Raw genomic sequence first — 10,972 nt, 5'->3', positions numbered from 1 at the left:
ACAGGGTTTCCTTTGCTTTTTAGCTAAATGGTGGGGGGAGCTCGCATGTGTGGAGAAAACTATCAGATCGTGTGTTATGGCAGTAAAACTGCTCATAATGACAGGGCAGGGGGGGAAATGCAAATCCCATACTTTAGCCCAGGGCTGGGCTAAAGTTCCTGTGTCCATGTGAAATTCAATTTAGACCTGCCTTCTGCCACAGGCCACATCCTGGAAGGATCAGTAAGGGATGATTTGAGAGTAAAACCAGATCGGCACTTCAGGTTTGCTAGTGGGTAAAGCAGGGGGGAAATGTGGGGGAAGTCAGGCCCAAAGCTCTTGCAAGGAATGCATCCAAAGGTAGATGTATTAAATGTCTCCTTGACAAGTACAAATGGCCCAATTTAGAGCTATAGGCTTCTGTGTGTCTTGGAGTAGCAGGGGCTTGTTCACCAGCCTTGCTGCAATTCAGTTCTTTGCATTTGGCTCTAACTCTGTTTGCTTAATGGCAAGGATTCTGTTCCCGAGGCCAAGACTGGTGAGGTTGTACCTTCCTGCTCTTCTCTTTAATGTGGGTCCTAATTGATAGTGATACCATTTGCTCAGCATGTTCAGGAGCAGAGTTCTGCTGCAGTGGCTTTTGGGTGGTGGGAAGACCTGCCCTCTGTCCAAAAATGCTGGTTACAGATTAAGTTTAGCAGCTTCTCGATTGGCAGAGGCTTGAATGTTGTGCACTGAAACAAGCCTAGGTGTGAAAGTGGCTTGTGAGCAGACCTGGGGGAAGCAGCTGCTCTTGCTGGTTCTCTGGACCAGCACCAGGAAGCAGGAGGGGTTTGATCTCTTTCATGCAGAGGAAGTGTTACAATAGCTCTGGCTTGTGTGGGATGGTCCCAAAACCTTGATGCTGGTAGATCAGTGCCTGTGGAGTGTCATGCTAAAGCAGAGCTGGTTTGGGGTAACCTTCCTTTGTGGTCAGGAGCTGCTACCTGAAGGGAAGATCAGGATTTGGTTCTCTGCCTTGTTGAGGGAAGCCTCAGGATTTGGGCCTATGTTTGATTAGCTGGGAAGTCATGTTTTTTCTGCAAGCCTGTTTTCTGGAGTGATTGCGTGGCTGCTGACTTGAGCCATTCCATGATGTTGTTCAGAGCTCCCAAATATGGGTGGTGAAGTGAGCCTTGCTCTCTTCTGCTGTGCACAGGTGGTTTCTCGTGGTGGCTGCCTTGACCATGAGCATCCTCCTTGTCCCCCAGTGTCAGGAGGCTGATTCTGGGGAGAAGGCGCATGCCTCTGTGTTAACCAGATCTCCGCTTTAGTGATGTGATGTGCTGGAGAAAAGCAGCAGGGAGCTTGTGTTAGCAACCACACTAGTTTGGGTGCTGTGGCTCTTAGTCTAAAGTTCATCCTACCTGTGGTGAGCTGGTACTTGTTTGTGACTGGGGTGGTCCTGGTCTGATGTGCTGTGCTGACAAATTGCTGACCCATTTGCTTCACTGTTTCTTTAATGCCAATAATTGTACTTGAGTGTTGCTAAGACCTGGAGCTAAAGCTAATATGAGTATTGGAGGCAATCCAGACTTTCCACAATGTGTTGAAAGCCAGGTGGTGAGTACTAGGCTGCTTGACACTAATACTTGTTCTTTTTTACCAGAAAGAAGATACTGGGAGGAGCATAAAGGACTGCTGGGATAGTCCGGATGCCCCTGCACTTTCCACTTGCAGCAATGCAGATATATTCCGCCGAATAAATGCCATGTTGGACAACTCTCTGGATTTCAGTGGAGTCTGCACCACTCCTGTCACAAAAAGCAAACGTGACATCCTGCCAGGTGAGTGTTTGGCTGTGTTCGAGGTGAGCTTGAAGGTCCGGGGCTGGTGGAAGGGGGGAGTTGCTTGGTGAGACCTAGGAAACATGTGGTGGTCCTTCTTGGTGGTGTGGTTGTTGGTACGTGCTTGTGAGCAGAGAGCTGCTTAGAGTCGGGGTTAATGCTGTTTTGGTACTGGGGGCTTCATTTGTGTGCCTGAAATGGATAATCCAAGTATTCCCTGCCAGTGCGGAGGTGCCTGGGAAGGCTTGCTTACACTCCCTGTGATGCTGTGGATCACTGTGTGGGCAGGACGTGAGCTCTTGCTGCCTGACATGCCAACTTCTGGCATACATAGGTCCAGCAGACTCCTTTACAGTCTCTCCTGGAGGCAGGATTTATCTGTTAGCGGTTAGTATGGCTGATCTGCTGCATACATTAAAAATGCAAAAGAATTTTGAATAACCATGTTTGCTACAGGTCAGTTAATTGTGTATTTAAGAGCACACTGAAGCAGTACATGTAGGTGGAGACTTTCTTACAAAGCAAGCTTGGGATTATGAAATCAGTGCTGCAAGTTTTGCTTCCTGCAGGCTGAGGGGAGTGGGCATATTCTCCTGTCTTGTACTTGATCTGCCTTGAAACAGAAGGCTCCGTGCCAAAGCAAAGAGTGTAGGGTCCAATCTTATTTTTATGTAAGTGAAGGACGTGCTTTTGTCCCTTTACAGTATGCAAGATCTGCCGGTAAATGTACCTGCCTGGTGCCTGATGTTCCTCTTGCCAGCGCACTTCTGTGCAATGGTACTTGTGCCAAGGATTTGGGTACTTGAAAGAGATTGCTGTTCTCCTCCAGCCTCTGAATTATAGGGTCAATAAACACTTTGGCCATTATTGGAAACAAACTGACCCTCTGGACTTGTCCCAAAACAAAGTGGGAAGTAAAGGGAAAAACCTCACCAGCTGGTGACCTTGCAGGCTGCTGTAGGCAGAGCAGCTTTCTCTGCAGTCACTTGGAGACAGGATTGTCTTGTGTTCATGGATAATCTGATGAGTTTTAATGTGTCTGGGCATCCTGTGGGTCTGTTTGATGCTTGCGCAGTGCAACTTTGTTCTGGACTAGTGAAATGACTGCTACCGGATGACTTCGGTGCACCTTAATCTCCCGGGTATTTGAAGGGCTTAGCACTGTGGACCAGGGGCTGATCTGGCCACGTGATCCTGTGCTGGCGCTGCAGAAATACCAGAGGAATTGAATCGTTCGCTTCGAGGTACGGATCTATAGCCAGCATTGCTTGAAACGTGCCTAGTAAAACTGTGTTGGAGGATATGCTGGCTACTCCTGAGCAGTTGCGTAGTGAATATTAACTAATTCAGGTCAGTGGTGTGGTTAGTGGTGCATTTTTAGAGACTTGCTGTTGTACTGAGCTGTTTAGACATTTTTGTCCCTTGGCACAGTGATAGTGTGTCTGATCTTGATGCACTGGAAGCATAAGGGAGAAATAAACATAAGTATTTTCCTTTATCTCCTTACCATGAGTTCATGAAAGACTTGTTTCTGGCTTCCTTGTTGACATCTTAGCTATAGTCCTTCATATTCCATTTATAGTTTGGAGTGGGAATGTTTCCTAATTTTCAGCTTACTTGCCAAAGTTAACCTGGTTGATAAAGGAACTATCCCTGCCCACAAGAGCAGATTCATCCTGTGAAGGTGTGGGTTAGTTCTGGGCTTAGAGCTGGCACATCAATTCTAATTTGCAGTACTGTCTTCTAGGCTTCTAAAGCTCTCCTCTGAGGGACTGGGGTATTCACCTGGCAATGAAATGAACCTGCTTATTGACCTGCTGCATGTAAATCTCTGCTTGGTCTGTCAGTTGCTGTGGTATTTCTTACGGATGTCTGGGGCAGGGACTCTTGCCTGCTGTGGAGCTGCTGAGAGGTGGTGCCTTGATTGGAAACTGGGTGAATTTCCCTTCAGTGGTGTTAAACTCTGCTTGTGTTTCAGGCTATCACTGAGTAACTTCTATGGAAGACCTCTTGTAGGACAAATATGGTGGGACTTGCATGTAAAAAAGGGAACCTTACTCTAGCAAACATTATTTCTGCTGCAGGGCAACCAAAGTTGTGCTTTTTGGGACATCCTAAGCAGCTTTTCTTGTTCCTGATGTAGCAGCTGAGGCCAGTCTCACAAGTAGGAGCTGGCTGCTGGCGCAGCCATTTGTGTGGTGTGGGAACCAGGGTGGGGGCCCTGCTCAGCACTGGGTAACCTGGCAGGAGGCTTTTAGCTTATATCAAGTCCCTTGTGCACAGTGGCACAAATGCTTGTGATGGCATGAGGAAAAAGACTTGCTCACTTCCCAAAGGATCCTGGGCACTGCTGAGGCAGGGCTACAAAGTGGCTGCCTTGGGTGCCCTCACCCTTTAGGCTAATGGAAATGTGTTCTTTTTCAGAAGGTGCCTCTGGGCTGTACAAGAAACTGATAATAGAGTCTGACCTGAGCTACCTGGGCTGGGCCAACAGTTATCAGCTGTAAATGAGTGGATGAGTCAGCATCTGTGAGTGCATTGGCAGCTCAGAGTTATTAGTCTACTTGCAGTCCCAGCCTTGTTTCATTAGTGTCAGTCAGGACCTCCTGGTAGGTAACGAGGGCCTGAATGTAGCAGTTCTGCAAGCTTCCTTCTGTCTCTGGACCAGAGAAGTGCATGAGCTGCTTCTGTTGTTTAATGCGTGGCTAATGAGCATCTTCTCCATGAAAAAGTTGGCACTGTCAGCAAGGGTGTGAATCCTAGGACAGCCGTGATCTGCAAATGGGGAGGTGCTTTGGCCGTTGGACCCTGGCCTAGGTTGTGGCATCTCTTGCAGAAATTCATACCTGATGGCTGTAAGGCTGAACAGCTGATTGCTAAAATTCAGAATGTAATGCTGCTAACTGCCCCCTGCACTGGGCAAACAGTTTAGAGCCTGAAGCAGGCTGTTGGAGCTGTTTGCCATGCCTTTGAGTGAACAAGATGAGGCTCTGCAGGATCAGTGCCTTGCCTTTGGTGAGCCTGGCTTCCGGGTAGGTGACCAACAGAGCAGAGACACCCTTGATCTCATGTGGTGTCTTGTCACTGCTCCAAGTTAAATCACTTCTGAAGAACTCATGAGCCCCTGGTGCTTTTATTTGGTGCAGGAACAACTCTTGTACTGTAGTTAGGATATATTATCAGGAAACCTGTAGCTTGGGCAGTCTTAATGAGCCTGGAGATCAACCCTTAATGTAGTAGCTCTAACAGGTGAAAGGACTGTCTTTTTACAACTTAAACTCTTTTGGTTGGGGGGCTTGGAAGAGATTTTATTCCAGCGGGAAAATACTTGTACATTAAACTATTCATGGTCCCTCAAGCTTTTCAGTTGTCTTCCTCAGGTCAAACTAAATTTATCCTGGATTGGACTTGGGTGTAAGAAGCCCCTTTCAGCATTAAGAGGATTACATGTGGTGGAGAAGGGACAGCAGAAGTTCGTGACCTTTCACTAATGCTATTGGGAAAACACGTGTGGAGACACCTTACTTGGAGTGATGAGGTGTGCAGCAAGATGGTGCTGAGAAGAGATCAGTACAGCAGCAGTCTGAGCAATGTGAGGGAACAAGCTTATTCAGCAGTCCTGTATCTGACAGTTGGAGAGTTATCCAGATTTGGGCAGAGCTGTGTGGCAGAAGGGACTGCCACTGGAGATTTAGCTTGCCATACCTAATGTTAAATCTCTATAAAGATCAGTTTGCAGTTAATGATAATCCTTGGTGAACTTAGTTGCCTTGTCAAAATGATCTGAGTTGTCAGGCCTAGCCTGACCCACCACCGCAGTGGTTCATGGGTGCTTGCTCCAGGAGTTCCCCAAGCCTAGGCTTAGGTTGCTAGCCCAAACTGAAGGGTACAGTGCGGCAGTATGGTGAAAGCTGTAATTGTAGAACCTGTCTGGTAGCTTCTGGGACGGGATTGTGTGGCGCTTCAAAACACTTGCCTTTCAGGGAAGACTGAATCAGCCTGAAGAAAGGCAAAACTTCTTCAGGAAGGTTGTGTAGTGCAGATGTTAACCTTTAGTGGCTTTTAGTGTGGTGTTGGAGATGGGAGAGAAAATGTGGCCTTGATAGAGGCAGGGGTCAACATCTCCCACCAGCTCAACTCCTGCCAGTGCTGCTGGAGTGCAGCCTGTCCTTGGCAGCTGCTTCACAGGCATGTGGTTCTCATCTCCCAAATTTAAAGCTGATCTGTGTGTTCATCACTGGTCTGAATAAGAATGTGAGCAAAGCCAGTTTCTTAAGGTAGCAGGTGGTTTGCTTGCCAGGCTTTAAAGCTGGGCATTGCTGGGTGGAAGATGCTGCTACCAGCTTTGGTTTAAAAAACAAAAAACCTAAACCAGCTTTTGAAATCATCATCCTGTTCTGTAGGCACAACTTCCAGCTTAAGTAGAACAGTGAGTAAAGCTCCCTCTTCAGCCTTCACCCGTTTATTCACCTGGCTAAGCTGCCTGGCTTCAACTGAAGGCAATGCTGGCTTAAAACAAATGGATATAAAAGGATTGTAGGTACCCCAAATGTCCCAGCAGCATTGATTTCCCTTTTATTAAGCTCTGCTCGTTTAACTGAGACAAAGCAGCCATTATTTTGCTATAAGTTGACAGTCCATTGTGTGAAGAAATGGGAGATGCTTAAATGACTTCCTGTGTATGGGAGTGGCTTAAGGTGCCAAGTTCAGTGTAAAGGCTGTTAGTTTGTGGCCCATCAGGTCCTAATGATTCTCAGTGGCTGCTTTATTTAAGGAAAACTGAAGGACAAATGCAAACCCAGACCAGCTGATGACTAAATCGGCTTCCTGTTTGCTCTCAAGCACAGTCAATTAATGATCTATCACTTGTTTAGCCACCTAGAAAGTCCTCTCTGGTACTATAATGTAAATTCCTCTGTTTCTCACTGCCCTGCAGCCATGAGGAAACATGCCAGACCTCGCTGGATGCAGCTGACCTGATGTGTGTGGTCTTGGACGCAGGGACAAAATGTGGTAGATGCAGAGACCCAAAATGTGGTGCTGCTTGCCTGGAGTTCATGGGGTTAACAGGGTGCCTGAGGCAGAGCAAGGCTGTTAGCAGGAGCTCACCTGGCAGCTGAGAACCATTCTGCTTGCCCCAAATTAATGCTCTGTCTGGTACACACATCCAGAATAGTGAAATTCAACACCTGTGCCCCAAAAGAGGTGCACACCCACTGCCTTAGGTTTTGGCCTTTGTATTTCAAGTGTCCCATTAACAGGTCTTTGCTTACTTGGGCACAATGCAGTTCTGTACTGGAAAGTAGCTCTAGTAAATGGGGTTCTTCATCAGATCTTCAAATGGAAGCAGATTAAGGTGTCGTGTTCTGCAGAGAGCAGGGACTTGGCCTAGAGCTGTTGCACTCTGCAGCGGTCACAAATTGGATGGTGTTGCTGAAGATCCAGCAGGTTTCCTGTGGCTTTCCAGATGTGCTGTGCTCTGTCGTTCAGCTTTTGGTGCAGTAATCCTGTGGCAGTCTCTCACTCTTGGAAGAGGTAGGTAGAGCAGTGAGGCGAAGTTGCAGTGCCCTCTTCCTTAGTTTCTCAAATAGTTGCTTGTCAGCTGTTCAAGTGTTTGTGGTTACAGGAATAAGGTAGACTCCTTCATCTGGCTGTGAAACAGGTCATGCGGCAGCAAATGTCTCTACCTGAGGAATTTTTCAGATTACAGAGAAGATGCTTAGTTGTGTATCAAGAAAACCTCTTGTAACTAGTAGGTTTATGCCTAACAAGAGCTCTCCTAAGCCCCTAATGTACATTAGGAATACAATTGGCTCATCCCCTAAAAGCTTGCGCTTGAGATTCGTCTTCTGTGCAAAACATACTTGAAGCGTAGTTTTCAGGGATGCAATTCCCAGCCTTTACAACTGGAGGTGCAAAGAGGTATGAAAGGTAAAACAATGCTTCTGCTGTGAGCTGCCTTCCCATTTATGATCTGAAGGCTGCAGAAATGCTCGCCTTGCCTCTTGCTTCTCTGGATTTGGTTTGGAAGTTCAGCCTTGGTCAGAGCTCTAGTCCACAAGATTGCTGCACACAAAGGTGAGTCTGGCTTTGTCAGTGAACAGAGCTTACAGCTGCATTGTACTTATCCTTCCCCTGCTCTGTACACCTGGGGCCTCGTTTGTGGAGGGACTTCCTCTGTATTCAGGTTCTGCTAGAAATTAGCATGTGGGAGCAAAGGGAGGCCTCTTCATGGCCACAGAGGTGGTAAGAGGGATCTAGCTTGTTTGGTTCATGTTTGCTTAATCATTCTGTTGCCTTCTTTCTCTGGATTTTCTCAGTTTTTAAGCTAAAACCCATTTGCTGGATTTTTAGCTGGCTTGTCAAGTGGCCTAGGTCTGGAAGGCTCAAACATCTGATCGTGTTTGCGGTTGAATGATGTGTTACCTTTCAAGACTAAGTCTGGCACAGAGGGATGCTGCTGCTGCAGGACAGGGACTGAGTCATGCTCAGCTCTCCCCATGCTACCTTAACCTACCTGCCACAAACTGCCTGTGGGTTGCAGCTTGTGGTGCCAGTCCTTGCTTGTCCTCTCCACACAGGCTTAGGCTGTAATTTTCTAAATATTTTCCTGTTTCAAATGCCTGGTTGGTGTAGCCACACTGCATACCAGATCAGGGGAATGAGCTAGGCTAAAACTAACTCCTGGTGGCTTGGTTTTAATCGGATCAGCTCCCCAACCCAGCTTCCTGTGTGGAAACTCATCTGCCTAAACTGGTGTAAGTGGAGAGGGAGCGTTGGGGTGGGGACAAGTGGCTGGGGCTGCAGCTTGCATAAGCCAGCTGGGCTGGTGGGGCTTAACTGCAGGTTAAGAGCTGAACTGTGTGGAGATGCTCACCTTCAAGAAGCCTTTGAAATGTCTTAAATGTGATGCTAACATTTGAAGTCTGAAAAATGCAGCTTTCCATCTGGGTGGTGGTGTGGAAAGCTGTCCAGCCTGTGCTGTGGTGCACCCTGGCTCCAGGGATCTCCTGGACAGACAGGAGGATGTCATCCAGGAGAGCCGCCTGCTCCAAGACCTGCACAGGAGTGTTTTACTAAGGACTTGCTTCTCATGATGCTGTTGAAATCAAACCTAACCAGCTCGGGAGGCGGGAGCTCAGTCTCTCCCAGATGCTCGGGCATGAGCCCAGTGCAGCGCAGCTCCCTCTGCCAGGATGGTTGGCTTCCAGTGGCAACTCCAGGGAAAAATCCAGGTTTGAAAAACTCATACTGGTTCTTGGGGCTTGGAAAAGTCTGCAGCAAAGCATTTGGGCTGGGTTGGGCTGTGTCAGGTTGCAAAGCGAAACTATTTAATATTTGGTAGACACTTGCTTATGAGTAACTTGAGGTTATGACTCTTCAGACTGAATTTTTGTAGGAAATTAATTCTTCCTGCCCCAGTATCCTATTAGTTTTGTCTGCCATCAACAATTGATTGCTTTGTAACAAATTTCCAGGCTCTGAATTTGGAAATAACTATTCTAGAAATCCATTTAAATTCTATTTTTTAAGTTGGTGTTTTTCCTTGATGACCCATATCCATCTTCCAGTGTGACTGGGAATGTTAAAGGGGAAGCAGGCTTGTGCTGGCTATTTGCTTTGGATGGGAAAAGGTCTAATTAAAAAATGCTAGTTACCTAAGCAAATTCTACTCTGTGCTTCAGCAGTTATACCTGTAACTGAATTGCAGGGAGCTTGTCTTTAATGTAGATTGAAGTCATCAGAGGGAAATATAATCTCTCAAACTTGAATCTGATTGGGTTCAATTAAACAAAACAGCTTTTTTCCTGAAAACTGTAGATAGCTAGGGAAAATGTGGCTGGATACTGTGGAGTGAGTGCTTCTTGTCGCTGATGAATTTGTTCCCTATTTTCCTTATTTCTTCAGTGGTGGGTCTCATCCAAGATGTTAGATCTAGGTGGGGTTCAAGTTCTGCTGTCTATTGATACTGTGTCCATGCTTCCCAGAAGTTGAAGCTGGGTGGGAATTAATCTTGAAGGTGGCATAAAACCTAGGAAGATCCTGGTCCCCGAAGGGAAGGTAGTCTCCTACTGCCAGGGATCTGGGAACACAGCACTTCGGCATTTTCATAAACGCAGAAATGTTACATATTCATATGGGCAAGTTATGGTTGCTGTGGGAACTGAGTTGTCTGAGCAGTGTGCCTTTATCCTCTCCTCCCTACAGCTGCATTATAAATGTTTTTAGGGCCTGTCCAAAACAAGCAATCTGAAAACTATACTGGAAGAATTAATGCAGTGAAATACCCTGCTGAAGATGCAGCATGATGCTTTCGGAGGAATATTCAATGCTGTTACAGGTGCTTGATAGTAATGTGACTGAATCGGCACTACAGCTTGTACTAGAACTAGTAGGGGAGTAGAAAAAAACCCTGGTGGGTGCTATCCTGGTGAAGTACTGTGGAGGAGGCTGCAGCTGGGAAGGCGGAAGGCGGCATGTTGCCAGCAGGTATGGCTTTAGCTGGTCTCATCCCAACCACAGTGTTTCAGCCTCCTTGCTGTGATCTGGGAATGTTGGTGCTCCCCAAACTGCTGTGGGGTGAAGGTGAGGGTCCCACCTCTGGTGGCGGCAGTGGCCTGTGTCTCATGTGTGGTACCCAGCTGATGGTGGGGCCTTGCCTGGGCTTTGCTATGTCACAGGCAAACGAGTGGCATGGGATGTGGGTGTGGAAAAGGAGGCCAGGAATGCTGTCAGGCTGTCTGGGATGGCTGGGGCTGCACATGAGGGATAACGTGACAGGCTGGAGTCACTGCAGTGCCCTGCTGAAGAGCTGGGAGTGTTGTGTGCCGAGGTGTACATCTGATGGCACAGTGGGAGGGTGTGGGGGCAGGGGGAAGAGGAGGAGACAGCTGCTGCTGCTTGGTAGCTGGCTTATAAATGCCCTCTGACTCAGATTTTGGGTAACACAGCTGAGCATCTTGTGGTTTCATCAGCCCCCAGATCCCTGCATTAAACTGGAATTCTCAGACTATGAACCTGCTGTGTTTCCTTAGGCTGTTGGCACAGACTTAAACCGAGGCAAGAATCTGGTGTCTCCAGTACCGTAGGCTTGTGAACACCCCGCAGGGGAGGGGAGGGCTGGGAAAGGGGGGGGGGGGACGACAAGGCAGGCAGAAGGTAAACAG

At 47.6% G+C, this 10,972-nt stretch overlaps 1 protein-coding gene across 2 annotated transcripts in view; it reads left to right on the top strand.

Annotated features, from left to right (window-relative positions):
• Positions 1 to 1,633: 1,633 nt before the first annotated feature.
• CPEB1 (cytoplasmic polyadenylation element binding protein 1) overlaps positions 1,634 to 10,972 on the top strand; it is a 37,349-nt gene continuing 28,010 nt past the window's right edge. For both annotated transcript variants that reach the window (XM_009323857.1, XM_009323859.1), the window contains exon 1: positions 1,634 to 1,805. In XM_009323857.1, coding sequence (XP_009322132.1) covers positions 1,730 to 1,805 — 76 coding nt within the window. In that variant the 5' untranslated portion in view covers positions 1,634 to 1,729. The remainder of the gene's footprint in view (positions 1,806 to 10,972) is intronic.

Source organism: Pygoscelis adeliae, unplaced genomic scaffold (genome assembly GCF_000699105.1).
Source record: "Pygoscelis adeliae isolate BGI_AS28 unplaced genomic scaffold, ASM69910v1 Scaffold365, whole genome shotgun sequence".
Taxonomy (NCBI): Eukaryota; Metazoa; Chordata; class Aves; order Sphenisciformes; family Spheniscidae; genus Pygoscelis; species Pygoscelis adeliae.
The sequence above is the reverse complement of the archived record's forward strand: the minus strand, read 5'-3'. Positions and strand labels throughout refer to the sequence as shown.